This window comes from Theropithecus gelada, chromosome 6 (assembly GCF_003255815.1).
Source record: "Theropithecus gelada isolate Dixy chromosome 6, Tgel_1.0, whole genome shotgun sequence".
In the NCBI taxonomy this organism is placed as follows: Eukaryota; Metazoa; Chordata; class Mammalia; order Primates; family Cercopithecidae; genus Theropithecus; species Theropithecus gelada.
The window spans coordinates 164,610,678-164,631,725 of NC_037673.1; the positions used below are offsets into that span (position 1 = coordinate 164,610,678).

The 21,048-nt window shown below is 46.3% G+C and overlaps 1 protein-coding gene across 4 annotated transcripts in view; it reads left to right on the forward strand.

The window, feature by feature from the left end:
- The window catches only part of WWC1 (WW and C2 domain containing 1), a 173,874-nt gene that overhangs the window by 146,316 nt on the left and 6,510 nt on the right, over positions 1 to 21,048 (forward strand). For all 4 annotated transcript variants that reach the window (XM_025389035.1, XM_025389036.1, XM_025389037.1 and 1 more), the window contains 4 exons: positions 1,865 to 1,956; positions 10,804 to 10,936; positions 12,196 to 12,360; positions 18,977 to 19,069. In XM_025389035.1, the coding sequence (XP_025244820.1) occupies positions 1,865 to 1,956; positions 10,804 to 10,936; positions 12,196 to 12,360; positions 18,977 to 19,069 (483 nt within the window). The remainder of the gene's footprint in view (positions 1 to 1,864; positions 1,957 to 10,803; positions 10,937 to 12,195; positions 12,361 to 18,976; positions 19,070 to 21,048) is intronic.

Here is a 21,048-nt window from a genome sequence, read left to right on the forward strand (position 1 = left end):
GCGGCTCCCCTTCCACAACTGCTTTCTTCCACATCTGTGCTTCCTCCTGTCCTTTGTTCTACCTAATACCACTTGGCTAATGAAAACTTAATTCATGATTTTTTACAAATGAAATGGAGAAGGAGATAGAAAACTGTGGAAGGTAAAAGATGAACCTTTCTTGGACCCCTACTTTGTTCAAGGTCCACAGTGGAGGCTTTGTATAAGAGGCAGCTGGAAGTCATGGGAAGAGAATCAGAGGGCTAGGTCAGTCATATGGCCTCTCTGAGCATCCAATTTTTAATGTCTAATGTGAGCCTTAAAAGGTTGTTATGAGGATGGGCACGGTGCCTCATGCCTATAATCCCAGCACTTTGGGAGGCCGAGGCAGGAGGATCTCTTGAGGCCAGGAATTCAAGACAAGCCTGGGTAACATGGTGAGGCCTATCTCTACAAAAATAATAATAATTAATTATTAAAAAGAGAAAAAAGTTTTTTATGATGCTTTGAAGAAATATATGTAAAGAGCACTTGGTAACTGTTCCATTATGACTCTGTTACTTGAAAATCTTGGCCGGGCATGGTGGCTCATGCCTGTAATCCCAGCACTTTAGGAGGCTGAGGCAGGAGGATCTCTTGAGTAGATCTCTCTGAGTTCAAAACTAGCCTGGCCAACATGGCGAAACCCTGTCTCTACTAAAATTCCAAACATTAACCAAGCATGATGGCAGTCGTCTGTAATCCTAGCTACTAGGGAGGCTGAGGCAGGAGAATTACTTGAACCCGGGAGGCAGAGGTTGCAGTGAGTCAAGATTACACCATTGCACTCCAGCCCGGGCAAGAGAGCAAGACTCCATCTCAGAAAAAAAAAAGGAAAAGAAAAGAAAAAAAGAAAAAAAAAAATCTAACATTTGCCTATTTTCAGTGAAAAAATATGTTTTTTCATTTTAGTTAGTGCAGTACGCTTTAATGTATTAAAATCTCCTTAAACTGTCTCCCCCATTTGGAAAGCCCACACCTACTGGCCAGGCAGACTGGTCAGGACTCAGTTGAGCAGTGAAGTTAGTCTTACCTATAGGGTATTGGACTCCTATGGGATCCTGACCACATCAAAAAGTTAGAGAGAGTGTTTTGGAGTCAGGTTTTCTTGTAATTCTCTGTAGTGATCCTTTCCTCTCTGTAGAGGTTGTTCCTTCTGTCAGTACTTGGTTAGTTTGGACAGCCACTGCCTAGAATTTCTATGCAGAGGATAGGTTGGGACATACAGGTAAAGATAAGGGTAGCAAATAGATCAATTAAGTCTATTTTCTTTTTCTCTTTCTCCTCCTCCTCTCCTTTCCCTCCCCACCCCCACCTTCTTTTTCATCATCATCATCATCATCATTTTCTGTACTTCCTTTTGCATCAGGCACTATTCCGTTTATTATGTACAGTTTACCAAGTCTCAGAGAGATAACCAAATTACGTTAAGATGTACATCTCAGTAAAGCTAGGTCTCAAACTCAGGTCTCTCACTCCAAAAAGAGACAGTACATTATGCATTATGTTATTGATGGTTCACATGTTGGTCTGATGATGCTGTGGTCTCCTTACAGTCAGAGACCTTAATTCTGTCTCACTTCACTGCTAAACTTGGCTGTCTTCCACCACGATGCTCAGTATGTTCGTACATACAGGAGCTATTCTCTGGAGAACTGCTAGTTGGAGAAATTAAGGACAATTTTTCCAGTTTATCAGTGACCTTGGGCAAGACACTTGACCACTCTGGTCTTTGGTTTGACCATCAGTTCACTGGGAGGGTCACAGGTCTGAGATGCTCTGATTCCTGGCAGGTAGGGTGGCACCTACATTGTACCCAATGACCCAGCAGCCTTTGTCTCTATAGGACGCTGTGTCTGCTCTGTTGGAACAGACAGCGGTGGAGCTGGAGAAGAGGCAGGAGGGCAGGAGCAGCACACAGACGCTGGAAGACAGCTGGTGAGTGAGCACACCCTTGGGCCCCAGGAGCTGCCCTGCCTGGATCTAGGCCCAGCAATGAGATCCCTAAATGCCAGTGCAACTAAGAGAAGGGTTCCACTGGGAAGACTGAGAAACCCTCTCCTCATGGGTTCTCTACAGGCAAAAAGGCAATGTAACCTAGTACGATGGTTCCCAGAATCCTTTCGAATTTGCCATTTTGTTTCCCATGAGTCACCTATGCTAGTTCACACCTAATGTTATTCTTTATCTTGATATAGTGACCTTTATTTTGCTTAAAAAAAAAAAAAGGAGAAACTTTATGTTACTCTAAATGGAAAATTTGTGTAGTTTGCCATAAAGTAAAGAGTCCTTGGGAATTGCATTTGACTTTCAGGAATGGAGAGCAGAAATATTAGACAGAAATAAGATAGAAGTTTACTTCTTCTTCACTTAAGAATAAGAGGCCCAGGCGTGGTAGCTCATGCCTGTAAATCCAACACTTTGGGAAGCCGAGGTGGGCGGATCATGAGGTCAGGAGTCCAAGACCAGCCTGACCAACATGTTGAAACCCCGTCTCTACTAAAAATACAAAAATTAGCTGGGCGTGGTGGTGCACGCCTGTAATCCCAACTCAGGAGGCTGAGGCAGGAGAATCACTTGAACCCAGGAGGGGGAGGTTGCAGTGAGCTGAGATTGTGCCACTGCACTCCAACCTGGGTGATATGATAGAGCAAGATTCTGTCTCAAAAGAGAGAGAGAGAGAGACGAGGGGAGGGGGGGAGGGGAGGAGAGGGGGAAAGAGAAAGAAGAAGAAGAAGAAAAAAGAAGAAGAATGTAATCCCAGCTATTCAGGAGGCTGAGGCAGGAGGCAGGAGGATTGCTTGAACCCATAGTGAAACTTCATCTCAAAAACAATTTAAAAATAATGGGAGAGGCCGAGCATAGTGGCTCACACCTGTAATCCCAGCACTTTGGGAGCCTGAGGCGGATGGATCACCTGAGGTCAGGAGTTCGAGACCAGTCTGGCCAACATGGCGAAACCCCATCTCTACTAAAAAATACAAAAATTAGCCAGGCATGGTGGTGGGCACCTGTAATGGGGTATTTTGCAAAATTCAGTAAAATTATGCATGATAAGCACTTAACACAGACCCTGACCTAGAGGAAGCATTCAATAACTCTTCCATATTATTATTCTCTTAGAGCCCCAAATTATGTATTTAGTCTCAGCTGCTCGGGAGGCTGAGGCAGGGACAATTGCTTGAACCCAGGAGGACAAGGTTGCAGTGAACCGAGATTGCGCCACCACACTCCAGCCTAGGTGACAGAGTGAGACTCTGTCTCAAAAAAAAAAAACAACGGAGGAAGCAATCCAAGGCTATCCAATTCTGTCAACCCCACGGTGTTATTGGGAATCTAGGCTCCTTTCCTCTGTCTGCTTTGCTGTCTTTACTATGTGACCTCCATCACTCAGGCTGCTTTATAGCCCAAGATGGCTGCTGGATCACCAGCCATCAGGCCAGGTAACCATCAGGAAATAGGAAAGATAAAAGAGAGCATGCCTGTGTACCTTTTAACTAAGAAGCATTCCTGAATGTCCCACACAGCAACTTCTGCTTGCTTCTCATTGGCCAAGCTTAGCCACTTAGCCTGCCTAACTGCAGGGAGATTGGAGAATGAGATCTGTTATTTGGGTACAAAAATCAAATTTCTGTTACTAAGGGAAAAAGTGGGTACTGGGTAGACCAAGAGCCAAGTCTGCTTCAAAAGGTAACTGTGGAAAACACAATGTCATGAAAATAAAGCAATATTATTAAAGTCTAGTTAGAGATATTGCTTGCTAAGCCTGAGCCTTCTCTCCCGTTATTAAAAAAAAAAAAAAAAAAGGTTAGCAAGTGTTTCAGCAACGCTGAGGACATGCTATTGCCAGAGACTTTCTCCTTGTTGTAATCAAAATGTCTGAACAAGAATTGAAAAGGGGACAACTTCCTCACTTTGTGATTCGGTGCTATTTAATTCCTTGTATTATGAGAAAGATCTCATCATACACTTTAAGAAACAATGACAGAGACTAGGGTTTGAATCTTGGATTCTTCATGTTTTTGTGTCACCTTAGGCAAAGTATTTTTGAAACTTTTTATTGTAGTGTAAAATTCTTACAGAAAATTCACCTAAGCAGAGAGCTCAGTGAATTTTCGGAAAGCAAAACTCTGTAACTAGCATCAAATCAAGAAGCAGAATGTGACCAGCACCACAGAAGCCGACACTTTGTGTCACTGCCGGGCAAGTCGCTCTAACCTTGTCTGAGCCTCATCTGAAAACTGAGGAAATAATACTGACTATATAAGGTTACTGAAAGAGACTCAAGGGAAAGGCACTGATGAAGATCGAGTGCAAAGCACACAGTAGACCCTCAATACGTGGTCGAAATTATTGTTAGGAAAGAGAGAAGGAACATTCCTCAATACTGGCTGGAAATACGGTAAATCCCACGTAGGAAATGGCCACAGCCTATGAATCTTGCCATTTGGAAGGAAGAATAAGTTGGTCTTAAGTGCCTGTGCTTTAAATTCAGACAGATATGGATCTGGAGTCTAGCTCAGCCAACTTCCTTCTGGGATTCTGTTTCTGATCAGTAAGACCTTACTGAGCATTAGTAAGTTTTAAAAGCTCCCTGGGTGATTCTAGTGTGGAGCCTAGGCTGAATATCACAGCTGTAAACTTCCGTCTCCTCGTCTGTGAAATAGAGATTTAGAAAACAACTACTATGTCATGGTGTATTTTGCAAAATTCAGTACAATTATGCATGATAAGCACTTAACACAGACCCTGACCTAGAGGAAGCATTCAATAACTCTTCCGTATTATTATTCTCTTAGAGCCCCAAATTATATATTTAGTCTCAGAAGGCGCCCTTCCTTAATATCTTTTACTCCAGAGGTCAGCAGATGATTTCTGGAAAGGGCCAGATGGTAAATATTGTTTGCCTTGTGGGCTATAGGAATTCTGTTGCATCCCCTCACCTCTGCTGTTGCAGTGTGAAAGCAGCCGTAGGCAGTATTTAAACCAATGACAGTATCTGTGTTCCACGGAAATGTCATTTATGGACACTGAAATTTGCATTTTATATAATTTGCACCTTTTCACCAAGTATTCCCCTTTTGATTTTTTTTTTTTCAGTCATTTTAAAATATAAAAACCATTCATGGCTTAGACTGTCCAAAACAAAGCAGCAGGCAGGATTTGGCCCACGGGCTATAGTTTACTGATCCTTGTTTTACTCTTCTCCCTTACTGTTTTTTTCATGTGATAAAGCGGATGGCAAGGTTCCTGGAATTTTTGTATGTTCCTTTGTTAGTTTAGGATTCTCTCTAAATTGTCTCAATTTCTCTCTCCCCCTCCTTTTCTCTCTCTTTCTTTCTCTCTCTCTCTCTCTATCTCTCTCTGTCTGTCCCCACCGACCCCTGGCCATCTCCCTCTCTCTTTCCTTTCCTCTCTCTTTCTCTGCCTCTCTCTCTTTCTCCCTGGCACACTGCTGTGCCACACTACTACGGATCACACAGGCAAAGGTCTGATGCCAGAAATAGGCCCAGGACCTATCTCCCAAAACCCTGGCACAAGATCAGTGGTTTCCACCAAATTCCAAGCTTGTGCTGAGACTTTTCAAGCCGTCTCCTAGCAACCGCCTTCTGTTCCTTCTCCCTTTGTGGCCCCCTGTCTCCACACCCCCTGCCATTCAAACTTCCCTTACAAAGAGGGCTGGGGATCCCAGAGCTGCTGTAGTGGGGTAAACCATCTGCAGCCCCCTCCCCCAAGACTGGAAGCTTCTCTTGGTGCTGGAATGTTAACTGGTCTTGCCATGCCTGCGCATCTCTGGAGTCTTGGGTTCTGGTCTGCAAAAGACTGTCCGTCTGTTCCAATTTACCGTCCTTCCTCGGCACCCAGTACTCAGCATGTCACTGGTCCTCCTTCTTTTTATTTTATTTGTTTTTTTATGTCTTTAAATCATATAATCAGAAGACTGGATTTTTTTTTTTTTTTAATCCACAAGCAAAATAAAACTAAGAATGTTAGAAAATACAGGAGAATAAAACACCAAACAATACTAGAGGGAAAAATCTTTGTATTTGCCTCCTTGGGAACTTGTATTTGTCTAGGGCAGATGCTGAGAAGTGGCATTGCTGGATCCCAGGGCGTGTGTTTTTTATATTTTAATAGACGTTCAAGAGTAGTTCTCAAATAAGATTTTATTAATAAATGCTCCCACTAGCAGTGATTGAGTACCCTAATCTACAGCCTCTCTGACACTCAATGTAATCAAACTGCTGTAACTTAATTAAGGATATGTACATTTTTTGTTTTAACAGATAAGGCTAAATTGCCTTCAGAATGTAAATTGACTGCTCTCCTTTACACTTCCCACAGCGATATGCCTGTTTCTGTACCTTCACCAGCACTTGATATTATCAGATTTTTTTTCCGCTTTACCACCCCAGTGGATGAAAAGATACTGTTGATTTTAATTATTTCTCTCCTTACAATTAAAATTAAGTTGGGTTTTTTGTTTGTTTGTTTGTTTGTTTGTTTGTTTGTTTTTGTCTCAGCCTCCCAAGTGGCTGGGATTACAGGCATGCGCCACCACGCCCAGCTAAGTTTGTATTTTTAGTAGAGATGGGGTTTCTCCATGTTGGTCAGGCTGATCTCGAACTCCCGACCTCAGGTGATCCACCCGCCTCAGCCTCCCAAAATGCTGGGATTACAGGCATGGGCCACCGCGCCTGACCAACAGCTCTTTTATTTGTAGATAGAGAGGCTGCTGGGGCCAAGGAGGAGAGCCAAGGCCCCTCCACAGAGCAGTCCTCATCTAAGTACAGAAGAGGTTTGAATTGCAGAGTTGTGAGTAGAGATCCAAAATGCATTCTCCCCATTGGGAAAATCCTCAGGGAGATTTTGTGTTTCCCCACACGCTCGCCGAGCCAGCTAGCTGGATGTTGGATTCTCTGCTTTTGGCTGGGATTCTTTTGGCTCAGTATAATAACACTGTCTCATGCTGATCAGAAGCCGGGCAGTTCTGTATGTCTTTCAGAAGTCAAGATGGGAATAGAGATAAATTACTACTTAACAAATGCAGCCTATTTGTCACACCAAATCCTTCCAACCTTAGAGTCCAAGGGAAATGGAGAGTTTTAAGGACTATCACCAAAAGTCTCTTCAGCAAATGGTGTTGGAACAATTAGATATTCATATGGAAAAAAATACTTGGATACTTATATCATGTATAAAAATTAATCTGTGGCCGGGCACAGTGACTCAAGCCTGTAATCCAAGCACTTTGGGAGGCCAAGGTGGGCAGATCACGAGGTCAGGAGATCAAGACCATCCTGGTCATCGTGGTGAAACCCCATCTCTACTAAAAATACAAAAATCAGCTTGGTGTGATGGCACATGCCTGTAGTCCCAGCTACTCAGGAGGCTGAGGCAGGAGAATGACGTGAACCAGGGAGGCAGAACCGAGATCGCACCACCGCATTCCAGCCTGGGTGACAGAGCAAGACTCCATCTCAAAAAAAATAATAATAATAATCTCAAATGGGTTATTGAGCTACACAAAAAAACTGAAATTATAGAAGTACTGAAAGTGTAAGAAAGAAACTGTTCAAAACTTTGAGGTAGGAAAAGATTTCTTAGGACATAAAAAGCACAAACTGTAAATGAAAAAAATCTGTAAATTGGGCTTTATCATAATCAAAAACTTACGATCTTTGGAAGACACCACTTAGAAAATGAAAAGGCAAGCCACAGACTTAGAGAAAATCATGCAGTCCACATACCTGACAAAGGATTCATAGCTCGAATATATTAAGATTTCTTACAACTCAATAATAAGACAACCCAATTTTTATTTTTTTTTATTTATTTGTTTATTTTAAGACAGAGTTTTGCTCTTGTTGCCCAGGCTACGATCTCGGCTCACTGCAATCTCCACCTCCCGGATTCAAGCGATTCTCTTGTCTCAGCCTCCTGAGTAGCTGGGATTACAGGTGCATGCCACCACGCCCGGCTAATTTTTATATTTTTAGTAGAGGCAGGGTTTTATCATATTGGTCAGGCTGGTCTCGAACACCTGACCTCAGGTGATCCACCCATCTCAGCCTCCCAAAGTGTTGGGATTATAGGCGTGAGTCACTGTGCCTGGCCAACAACCCGATTTTTAAGGGGCTGGAGATTCTAACAGACACTTCACCAAAGAAGATGGTCATAAATGCATGAAGAGTTTCTCAACAAGAAAATGCAAATTAGGCCAGGCTCAGTGGCTTACACCTGTAATGCTCACACTTTGGGAAACTGAGGCAGGAAGATTTCTTGAGGCCAGGAGTTCAAGATCAGCCTGGGAAACAAAATAAAACCCCATCTCTGCAAAAGATTTACAAAATTAGCCAGGTATGGTGGCACGTGCCTCTAGTACTAGCTACTTGGGAGGCTGAGGTGGGAGAATCAACCACCTGAGCCCATGAGTTCAAGGCGACAGTGAGCTATGATCATACCATGGCACTCCAGCCTCAGCCTTGGCGACAGAGCAAGACCCTGTCTCTAAAAACAAAGAAAAAAGAAGAAAATGCACATTAAAACCCAACAAGATGCAAGTACACACCCAGTAGAGTGACTAACTATAAAGACGAATGACACCAAGTGTAGTGAGGAACTAGAACTCTTAGAACATTGCTCAGGGGAAACATAAAATGGCAAAATCACTTTGGAGCAGCCATTTGTCCGTGTTTTTTGTTGTTGTTGTTGTTGTTTAGACAGAATCTCACTCTGTCACCCAGGCTGGAGTGCCGTGGTGCTATCTCAGCTCACTGCAACCTCCGCCTCCTGGGTTCAAGCAATTCTCTTGCCTCAGCCTCCTGAGTACCTGGGATTACAGGTGCCCACCACCACGCCCGGCTGATTTTTGTATTTTTAGTAGAGATGAGGTTTTACCATGTTGGCCAGGATGGTCTTGAACTCCTGCCTTGGCCTCCCAAAGTGCTGGGATTACAGGTGTGAGCCACCACACCCAGCCTGTTGGTGTCTTAAAAGGGTACATTTACACTTACTGTATGACCCAGTAATTCTGTTATCTGTTAGGGGCTGATTTGTATCCCCCCAAAATTCATACATTGAAGCCCTAACCCCCAGTACCTCAGAATGTGACTGTATTTGGAGGTAGGGCTTTTAAAGAGGTGGTTAAGTTAACACGAGGCCATTAAAGTTGGGATGGGACCTCATACGAGGATATTTGGACACACAGACACCAGGGATACGCATGCACAGGGGACAGACCATGTGAGCACACTGCGAGAAGGCAGCCATCTGCTAGCCAGGGAGAGGGGCCTCAGGTGAATCAAACCTGCTGACACCTTGAGTGTGGATTTCCAGCCTCCAGAGCTGCCAGAAATCCTTAAACAACAATTTCTGTTGTTTAAGCCACCTAGTATGTGGTGTTTTATTTTGGCAACCCTAGCAATATCCAACAGAAATGAAAACCTATATTCATGCATAGACTTATACATGAATGTACAAGAAGCTTTATTCATACTTGCTTGGAAATGTAAGTAATCCAAATGTTCATCAGCTGAACTCTCCTTCCCTCCTTCCTCCTCCTCCTCCTCCTCCTCCTCTTCCTCCCCCTTTTCCTCAACCACCCGCCTCATTCCAAGGTTTGGAACCCCTACCCTGGGTGCATTTAAAGGCAGGTGAACAGATCTAAATATGTAGCAATATTCCATCTAATGGAATATTAATGATAAAAAGGAGTGAACTGTCTGGGCATGGTGGCTCACGCCTATAATCCCAACACTTTGGGAGGCCAAGGGGGGTAGATCGCTTGAGTCCAGAAGTTTGAGACCAACCTGGGCAACATACCGAAACTCTGTCTCTACAGAAAACAGGAAAATTAGCCAGGTGTGGTGGCACACACCTGTAGTCCCAACAACTCAGGAGGCTGAGGCAGGAGGATCACTTGAGCCCACTGGTGGAGGCTACAGTGAGCCAAGATGGTCCCACTGCACTCCAGCCTGGGTGACAGAGTGAGACTCTGATTCAAAAGAAAAAAAAAAAGGGAGGAATGAACCGCTGATGCATACAGCATCATGGATAAACTTCAGAAACGTTATGCAGACACAGAGAAGTCAGAGACAAAACAGCATATATTGTCTGATTCTATTTACATGAAACTCTAGAAAAGTCAAACTTAATCTGTAACAACAGCTAATCAGTGGCTGCCTAGCGGGAGATTAAACTGGGAAAAGGTAGGAGGGAATTCTGGTGAGGAATGGAATGTTCTACATCTCAAGTGCAGTGGTGGTTACATAGGTGAATACATTCGCCAAAACTCATCAAACTGTACACTGAAAATGCATTTTGTTGGAAACAAATTATGCCTCATTAAAAAATTTTTTTTTTGTTTTGAGACAGAGTTTCACTCTTGTTGCCCAGGCTGGAGTGCAGTGGTGCGATCTCTGTTCACTGTAACCTCCACCTCCCAGGTTCAAGCGATTCTCCTGCCTCAGCCTCCTGAGTAGCTGGGACTACAGATGCACACCACCATGCCTGGCTAATTTTTGTATTTTTAGTAGAGATGGGGTTTCACCATGTTGGCCAGGCTGGTCTTGAACTCCTGACCTCAGGCGATCTGCCTGCCTCGGCCTCCCAAAGTGCTGGGATTACGGGCATGAGCCACTGCGTCTGGCCCCCAAAAAATTTTTTTTAATGTATCCTCAATCATCAAAAGGATTGGAAGCCCTCCCTTGGATGTACTTAAAGGCAGGTGAACAGAGGCAGAGTGACTTCTGGGTGGGTAACCAAAGTGCTTTGTCATCACAGGAGGTACGAGGAGACCAGTGAGAATGAGGCAGTAGCTGAGGAAGAGGAGGAGGAGGTGGAAGAGGAGGAGGAAGAAGAGGATGTTTTCACTGAGAAAGCCTCACCTGATATGGACGGGTACCCAGCATTAAAGGTAGGAAGGGCTGGGGGGATGGAAGGGCTGTTGCGGAGAAAGAGCCTTCAATTCTTGTGCTGAAGCAGTCAGAAAAGACTCAGAGCTAAGTCTTGGCCTCCAGCATCAGGGCACAAGCCCTCACAATGGAGTCACCTTTGGGTCATTCTGGTGATGGTAAACCGGGAGAGGCCAACTCACCCATCTCTTTTCTTCTGCCTTCTGCATTTTCCCTGACTTCTCTGGATAGAATTCAAGCCTTGCAGTCAGATGGGTTTGGGTTCGAATTCTGGTTCTGATACTCCCTGGCTGTGTAGTCTTAGGCAGATGACTTCATCCCTCTCAAGCCTCCATTTTCTCATCTCTAAAATGGGCACAATAATACCAACCTTGCAGATAGGCTCTGAAAATGTATTTCTTCATGTGGGTCTGCCCATAGTGCAATAGGAAAAAAGGCCAGACTCCCTTTATTGCCTGCTCCCCTGCTGCACTAGGGTCACATGTTACAGCAGGATTCACTCTCCACAGACAGCTGGCTCCAGGACTCCTGGAGCTAGAGCACCTGCCGTGTTTGAGCAAGGCTGCAGCTGGAGTACCGCACAGAGGTGCCTGGCCACGGCGGGTGCAGTAGGATCTGGGCCCCAGTTCTAACTCCTCCACACCAAGGGGGCATCATTTTGCAATTTCTCCAGCCAGAGGGGGTGCCCTTTCTTAAAATTATATAAAGGCACTATTTAGGCTGACAAAGGTCCTGCATGTAGGTGTTTTTGTTTGTTTATGTTTTCCTGATGACTACTGTGCATGGGCAGTAAAAAACCTGATGGGTTGGTTTTAAAAACAAGACTAGCTGGTTGCCTTCAGAATTCAATGAAAGCAACTGTAGTACTTTGCCAGGGCTATGGAAGCCTTGGGTGTGGTTTTTCAAAATGGACTTGGTTTATAGGTTTTGAGAGTGTGACGTCCAGGACGTTGGACATCACACTCTCAAAACTTTGAGACACCTCTACTGCTCATGTGAGTTTGTTTGGAGGCTGAATGTGCTCCCACCAGCCCCCAACCACACGTGCCACAGAGGGGTGGGGGTCGGTGCACCCAGCCTTGGGTACTGTCCTGACTTCACCAGGCTGAGCTCATCTAGCAGGGCTAATGCCAAGGAAACCCTGGTGTGTCTGTGGGGAAAGGTGAGGTGACAGGAGGGAGGAGGAGCAGCTGAGTGGTCTCTGATAGGTGGCTGAGACTCTGTGAACACTAGTGGCTTCAAGGTGTGACTTCTTCCTCAGGTGGACAAAGAGACCAACACGGAGACCCCGGCCCCATCCCCCACAGTGGTGCGACCCAAGGACCGGAGGGTGGGCACTCCGTCCCCGGGGCCATTTCTTCGAGGGAGCACTATCATCCGCTCTAAGACCTTCTCCCCGGGACCCCAGAGCCAGTACATTTGCCGGGTAAGTGAGCGTGCAGACCCCTTCTGCTCCCCTCAGAGTAGCCGAGAGCCTCACACAGGGCTGGGTGCAAAGCCCATTACTCTTATGTTATTGGGTGACTTCGGGCATGTTAACACCTCAGAGCCTCAGTTTCCTCAGGTGGGCCTACTTTATAGGATTGTTTTAGACAAGCAATAGAAAAGGCTTGGTAGTTAGTACTTGGTCAATGTTATTATAATTCCAACCAACTGACTTCCTCCTTGTTCACACTCTGCCCTGCCCTCCTGCAACCACTTGCTGAGATCAGAGGGGGACCCCTCAGTGTCCCCGAGACACACAGGCGTTTCTTTCCCACCTCCAGGGCAATTCTAGGGTGCAGCCTGAGGCTGCCAAATTACAGCAGATCTGTATTATTTGGCTTCTAGTTTGTTTTATTTTTTTAATTGAGCCTGCTGCTAACATTTAAAACTTATTAAAAAGGTGGCCAGATGCAGTGGCTCACACCTGTAAGCCCAGCACTTTGGGAGGTAGAGGCAGGAGGGTCACTTGAGGCCAGGAGTTTAAAACCAGCCTCGTCCACATAGTGAGACCCTGTCTCCACCTAAGAAATTAAAAATTAGCTGGGCATGGTGGCATGCACTTGTAGTCCCAGCTAGTGGGGAGACTGAGGCAGAGGAATAGCTTGAGCCTGGGAGTCCAGTGCTGCCCTGAGCCATGTTTGCACCACAGCACTCCAGCCTGGGCAGCAGAGTAAGACCTGTCTTTTTTTTTTTTTTTTTTTTTTTTTTTGAGACGGAGTCTCGCTCTGCCGCCCAGGCTGGAGTGCAGTGGCCGGATCTAAGCTCACTGCAAGCTCCGCCTCCCGGGTTCACGCCATTCTCCTGCCTCAGCCTCCCGAGTAGCTGGGACTACAGGCGCCCGCCACCTCGCCCGGCTGGTTTTCTGTATTTTTTAGTAGAGACGGGGTTTCACCGTGTCGGCCAGGATGGTCTCGATCTCCTGACCTCGTGATCCGCCCGTCTCGGCCTCCCAAAGTGCTGGGATTACAGGCTTGAGCCACCGCGCCCGGCCAGACCTGTCTTTAAAAAAAAATTATTTTTAACCTAAAGGGCAATTAAAAATAAAGCCGGGCAGAGTGGCTTATGCCTGTAATCCCAGCACTTTGGGAGGCTGAGGTGGGCAGATCACTTGAGGCCAGGAGTTCAATAACAGCCTGGCCCACATGTCGAAACCCTGTCTCTACTAAAAATACAAAAAATTATCCGGGCATGGTGGCGCATGCCTGTAATCCCAGCTATTTGGGAGGCTGAGGCAGGAGAATCCTTGAACCCGGGAGACGGAGGTTGCAGTGAACCGAGATCACACCATTGCACTCCAGCCTGGGCAACAAGAGCGAAACTTGGCCTCAAACAAATAAAATAAATAAAATAAAATAGGAAGAGTTTGACATAAAATTCCAGTTCTTCTTGAAAAAAAGAGACTGTATGTCACCACAGACCACACACAATTGGCAGCAATTGGCTGGCACCAAGGTGGGGGCAACTGTCCTTAGTTGATGGAGGTGGGGAGCTTTCCAGTCCACTCTGGCCTCTACCTGGCCCTCGTTACCTGTTTCATTTGCCCACCAGCTCCTGTATACCCAGAGGAATGTGCAAGCCCTGCAGTGGTCTTTGTTCCTTCATACCCTCATTTTCCTTGCTTTCCAGTTCCCCTACCCCTTCCCCTTCCTAGGCCAGCCCACCTTCCTTCATTCTACCCTGCATGGGGGGTCTCAGTATTTACTGAGTCTGAGGGGTCATGCTTTTGATGGAGCTACAGAACCAGCCCTTGCTCCTAACCTTCCATGGGGCAGCACAGATAAGACATGTGCCTACCTTACCTGAATCCTGGGTTCCAGTGATATCAATATCCTTCCTTCCCCCACCATATAGAACCACTGAATAATAACTAGGCCCTCAACAGAACCTTCCTGCCTAATGTCCCAAAAAGTTGTCACAGAAGGGGAGGCCTGTGGAGTCCACACTTGGTTCTCTGCCTGCCATTTACGTGACTATTGTTATGGAGGGAAGGGGAGAGGAAGGGAGGGGTCTCATTATCTGAGTATTCAGTGTTCAAGGCCTACAAGTATATAAGATTGATTAGAGAAGCTCATTTCTTTATAATGTGAAAATTTTACTGATTGACTGGCTGCTTGTCAAATGAGTCTTCATGAAAACATTCCCTGCGGTCCCTCCTAGGAGCAACATAAACCTCTCCCTTCTGTGGTAGAGCCCTAGCTAATTGTTTGAACTTGTAAGCAGCTGAAAAGATAATGCAGGTAACAATGCATGTTGGCTTCATATCTTGCGCAAGGTGCAAGATTTCCTGAAGTCACTGAATGTGATGTTGGGCTTCCTAAATCATAGGTAGAAGATGCTGCAATTAAGCTGGCTCACAACTGCAGGAGAGAAAAATCCAATCGGTGCTTCTCTACTAAAGATACAAAATTAGCCAGGTATGGTGGCTCATCGCGTGCCTGTAATCCCAGCTAGTTGGGAGACTGAGGCAGGAGAATCACTCGAACGAGGGAGGCGGAGGTTGCAGTGAGCCAAGATCGGGCCATCGCACTCCAGCCTGGGCAACAAGAGTGAAACTCTGTCTCAAAAAGAAAACATGAATAATTTGAATGATTTAGAAAAGCCCTTAAGACAATGGATAACCCTCTGCATTTTTGGGGGGGGGGGGGGGGGGAGTGGAAATTACTGCCATTATGAACGTGCAGTAGAAATCAAACACAGAGAAGAATGTCACTCATTAGAAAAATCTCACCAAAAAATATTAGTGTTTCACTCGTTCTTTTTCATCAGGATTAGAATGTGGTTGTAATTTTGTTAAATGGGAAATATAAAATAGAATAACTTTGGTGAAACGTTTATCTTTTCCACCTATAGACTCAACCTCAAGCATTTTTCCCCAGTGTTTTCTGTAAAATTCTGGTTCCCTGTTTAAATGGATTTACTTTTAAGTGACCCTTTTCTAGGATTGGCATCTTCAAATAACAAAAAGCACCTGTCCTAGTTAAATAAGCATCTGTAACACACCAAGCACTATGCTTCCACTTCCCGTATTTTATTATTCGTACCATTTCTAACCCTGCAAGATCACAAATTAAGAGATTCCCAGTCAATGGAGATCACATGCCACAGGTAGAAAGGGCCTTTTTTTTTTTTTTAGCAAAGTCGTGTATTTTTCCTTCTTTGCTTTCTAGCTGGCTCACTTCAGCTCAAGCTTATGTCTCTTTTTATAAAACTTACTGAAGGCTACAAGATGTAGCCAAGAGTACAACATCATGAAGATTTTCTATCATTTCCTCTAAAACTCTGCAGGCATGGAGACTGTCTGCTGAGGTATAGCAGGGAACTATTTAACCCTTTGTTTTGCACCCACAAGATGAGCATTACCAAATTTCCAACAGAGACATGCTGGGGCTATGCTATGCCTCCACCCTGCCCCCTCCACAGCCAGCTCCACGTGTCTCAGTCTGTAACTGATAGCATTCTACTTCCTGCCTATACAGGTCAGGGTTTTTCATTGCAAGCAATGGAAATGGACAGTGAGCAGTATATGCAGGAAAATTTGGGGGAAAGTAAATTGAGGAGCTCACACACTCATCATAAGGCTGTAGAACCAGCCTCAGAAATCAGGACCTAGGAAGGCCAGACCACAGCCAAAATTATACCACAAAGCCAATTGGGTGACACCTTCACCAATGCTGCCACAAAACCTGGCCCCAGCCGGCCCCACTGCTGCCCCTGGCATTCAATATTTATGCCTCCACCAGTTTCCTGTCCCAGCTGGCATGGAAGCTCTGGTCACTGCTGCCACTGCCACTACTTACCATTAATGGCTTTTCCCTGAGATAACAACAAACCTGGCACATCTGTAGAATGAAGGAGAGAAAGAGTGGCCTGTTTCAATTCAAGAGGCATAGTAACAGACTTGGATGCAAGTCACCAGGTTGTGATTCAAGGCCTGGAGCATTTGCATCCAACTGACAGAGGCTAGTCATGTGCCTGCCTCTAGCTGCAAGGGAGGCAGTAAAAGCAAGGTTCTGCTACTTTCAGCTTCATCATTGGGGGGTGGGCTTTGTTTCCCACCAAGTCATAAGGTGGGGTTTTCCCACCCACAGGATGGGATTTCAAATGCTAATCAGCAACACTTCGAGCACCCGCAGCCAAAAAACGTATTTTCTGTGTCATCTAATCTTACAGCCCTGCAAGGTGAGTTGTGTGAACACCATTTTATGGACACAGAAACTAAGACTCAAAAACCCAAAGCACTGTGCTCTAGGTCACACAGCTACTAAGTGCAAAGCTGGGAGTCCAACTCCAAAGCCTGCAGCCTCTTTGTTGCTCAGAGCCACCTCCTGAGGGGCTTCCTCTGGCCTCCTTGGGTCTGATTGTGAGTAGCCCCTTATGCTGGCCTCTGCACAAAAGGCATCCCCTGCTGAGTGGCTCCCTTGTTTGGTCTTCATCTGTGCCTATGTCACTTGGTTAGTTTCACTGTCTTGAGTTCCCCTACTGAACTTGAAGTCCAGGGGCCATGAATTACCCTTCCTGCAGCTCTCCTCAGCCCCCGTGTATTCATCTGAAGTGCTGCCACATTTTTGGGTTGATCGACTTTGACCAAATGGACACAGCCTGTCCTAAATTCTCATTCCTGAACTAGTTTCCTGTGACTCTAAATGATTTCACTACTCTCTGCATCAGTATGCATTGAAGTATCTTTATATTAGAGAAAGCTAAATTCAAGGACTTAATGTAGCTTCTGTCTCTCTTTTATATAATATAGTCTTTAACACATAAACAACTACAACTTAAGGATCAATTATCCCGATACCCATTTCTGGTCGGTAGGACACATATCCTTTAAGTGCCACCACTGGATTAAAACAATGTAGAATAAAAGGCTGGGCACAGTGGCTCACACCTGTAATCCCAGGATATTGAGAGGCTTAAGTGGGAGGATCACTTGAGCCCAGGAGTTTGAAACCAACCCGGGCAACATGGTGAAACCTTGTCTCTACAAAAAATACAAAAATTATCCAGGCACAGTGGCATGTGCCTTTAGTCCCAGCTACTTGAGAGGCTGAGGCGGGAGAATCACTTGAGCCCGAGAAGTCAAGGCTGCAGTGAGACGAGATAGTGCCACTGCACTCCAGCCTGGGCGACAGGAGTGAGGCCCTGTCTCAAAACAAAAACAAAAAAAAGAAAGAAAAGAAAAGAAAAAACCCCCTTCTGGTACCACATGCAACCAGTTTACATGAACCTACCCCAGTTGTCAAGATGGCACACCCTTCCACCTGCACGTTAGTTTCAGCTCTGAGCCCTAACTGCAGGCTGGAGCCAGGAGAGCTGGTGGCCTTGGAACCAGACAGACTGGGCCTTGAACTGTGGTTTTGATGCTCCCTAGCTATTCAACTTTACAAGCTTCTTAATCTCTCTGGGCCTCAGTTCCTATCACGTTAGAATTGTTTGAGGATTAAATGAAACTGTCACTAAAGCACCTGGCATGCAGCAGGTGCTCTCTCCATGTGGCAGTCATTATTTTTACTATTCAGCGTCTGGTTCTGGTTGAGGCCCTGCCTAGCCCAGTGGCTATTTCATCAGTCTGTCCCTGGAGTTGCTGTGTTTGTCAGCTTAGCAGGACTATTAATATCATTATCACAAGTAATTATCAATAACCACAGAAACAGCTTCTCAAGAGACCTGCAGCAGTGAAATGACAGCTGCTAGACACACAAGCACAATAGCATCGGCCTCTGGCAACCCCACCAACTTTGGAAATAGGACTCAGAAAGAACTCCCCACCCTGCTCCCACCTCCCGGGGGTGCTGTCATCCTACCCACTCTCTCGTGCTCCTCGGGGGGCGGGACACACTCTCAATACAGAAGCTTCCCATCCTGACTGTAGGCCTGATTTCCGGTCTTAGATGGGGAATACTAGCTGTCTGGGGAGAGTATAGATAACTCAGTGATTGAGGGGATGCCTACGGGAAAGTTACGATCTGCCCCATTATCTCTAAGGATATGGTCCCTGAGGCTTTGCCTTTAAGCTGCCCTTTTCTTTTTTAAATATCAATCTTGACAGCGGCTCCATTTAAGTCAGTAAAGGCAGTCTCTGTAGACACCAGGGAAGAGTTGATACAAAAATGCCCTTTGTGTAGTAGGTCAAGAGGGCAGTATACACTGAAGTCACACTGCCCAGTGTCCAGCCCTGCTGTGCGACTGACCAGCTTGCCAACCTTGGGCCAGTTCTGCAACCCCTAAGCTTCTGTCACCTCATTTGTGAAATGGATTTGCTCCTATCACATGGGGTTGTTGGAAAGGTTCAATGGGATATTCGTGGCATTTAGCAGCCTGCAGATACTAGCATGGAGATGAAGCGGTGTGCGTCGTGCATACTACATGCTCAATGAATGTTCACTTATAAAGAAAGGAAAAGTCAGAATGAAACCCGGAACAGGAAAGTCTGGGCGTTTGCGGAAGGAGAGGAAGGACTGTGCTGGGCGGAGGAACCTGACCTCCCTCTGGGCTTCAGTGCACCTTCCGGAATGCACTCGGACCATGTTTAACATTCCGTGACTTTTCTCTTGCAGCTGAATCGGAGTGATAGTGACAGCTCCACTCTGTCCAAAAAGCCACCTTTTGTTCGAAACTCCCTGGAGCGACGCAGCGTCCGGATGAAGCGGGTAAGAGTCACCTCGAAGCTATTTTTCTGCTCCTCCCCCATTGCCCCAAACCCTGTGTCCTGCACACACGTCTCCTGATGGCTGGCCATTTCTCCTCAGCCACTGGCTTGAAAAATGTTGCTCTCGCAAGCATGCTGGTATTTGCGAACAGATGTTTGTGAACTATGAGGCCTGTGTAGCCACTGGGGAAGGTGCCAAAGGGTAAATGTATTTGTCTTATTATGACAAATAGGTTAGAAGAGGAGTGTGTACACTTGGCCTTGACTTCCTAGATAGAAATCAAAGTCAGTAAGAACTGACAACCCAGCTGGGTGCAGTGGCTCACACCTGTAATCCTAACAGTCTGGGAGGCCGAGGTGGGAAGATTGATCACCTAAGGTCAGGGGTTCAAGACCAGTCTGGCCAACATGGTGAAACCCCATCTCTACTAAAAATACAAAAATTAGCTGGGTGTGGTGGCGTGCACCTGTAGTCCCAGGCTGTACTCAGGAGGCTGAGGCAGGAGAATTGCTTAAACTCAGGAGGCGGAAGTTGCAGTGAGCTGAGATTGTACCACTGCACTCCAGCCTGGACAACAGAGTGAGACTCCGTCTCAAAAAACAAAAAAAGAACTAACCAACCCAACATGTCACAGTCATCAGTCAGAGAGCATCATCTGACAGGAGCCTTCCTCATACAAGACTCTGCTCAGTGTGTCTGTCATCCAGGCCCCGTGACCCTCCTGCTGGCAGAGAAGCTGGGTGCCTCTGAGCACCAGCCTGAAGCAGGGAAGCCCACAGGGAAAAGGTTGCAGATTTGCCCTGCAGAAGCCTCCTGGCCTTTCCTAGTGGAGACTGAGTTGAGCGATCCGGATGGGGTGGGGGTAGGCAAAGGAGCGACCCCTGATTTGTGTTTGACCACTAAGGACTGCAGCAGATGCAGGGGGCCCTCCCCACTTTGGGCTTTCAACACAAGTTTAAAGCAGTTCTGTCTAATGAGTTTGCAGAACTGGAAGAAACCAGGAGCCAGAATGTCAGAAAGAAAAAAAGAAAGAAAGCAAAGCAAAAGAGAGCATGGAGGGAAAAGATAGTGCCAACAGCCCCCAGTAGGGGCAGGCACCCCCCTTCTCCTGCACTGCTTGCTGACAGCCAGAATCTGGTCCTTTGCCTGACATCCTACACCCTAACAAGTCTGAGGGGTAGCTGGAGAGAGCAAGAGAGAGACAGCAACGCAGGAGAGACTACGCAGGGAAGGGAGAGTGTGTGGGTGTGGGAGAAAGTGGACGTGGCCTCAGGTGACAGAGACAACCAACTGCCCACTCTGGGTCCCCCACCCCAACCCCCTCTTCTGTAGCTGGCTTGTACTGCAGTCTCTGGAGCACCAAAAGTTACCTGGGGAGCTTGGTGACAATGCAGATTGCAAGGCCACACTTCTGACCCTTTAATTCAGGCAGCTGGCATGGGCCCTGAAGACTGCATTTTAACAAAGCTCCTTAGGAGTTTTTGGAGCAGATATTCATGATCCACCTCTGCAGAAATGCCACTGATCTCCTACTTGCTCCCCCTGCATTTCCCACAGCTCCCTTCTAAGGCAGGCCCCCCAGAAGCAGGCCCCCTTCATCACCCCCTGTTCCCCTTACCCAAGAGGATGACTTACTAAGGGAGCCCCTGATGGTGGGTCTGAGCCCACATTTCCCTCAGGTCAGGAGAGTCCAGAGGCTGGGCCTGGGCCCTTGGGTACTGGTCCTTGCTTCCACGCACTGCCTGAGCTGTTCTCTCTCTACTGCAGCCTGCCCAGCTTCTGAGACTGGACATGGGTCAGACGAAGCAAAAGAATCTTTATTTATTGCTCTGAGTGCTTGAGCCATGTAGATCATTCAGCTGAATTTCCTTGATCCTGCTCGTTTTTAAGCACAGAGCAGACCACGTTCAAGCTAGAAGAGCGTTCTAGAAATTCTTCCTAGAGCTGTCTTATGTTCCTAATAGTATGCTTGCCAGCCT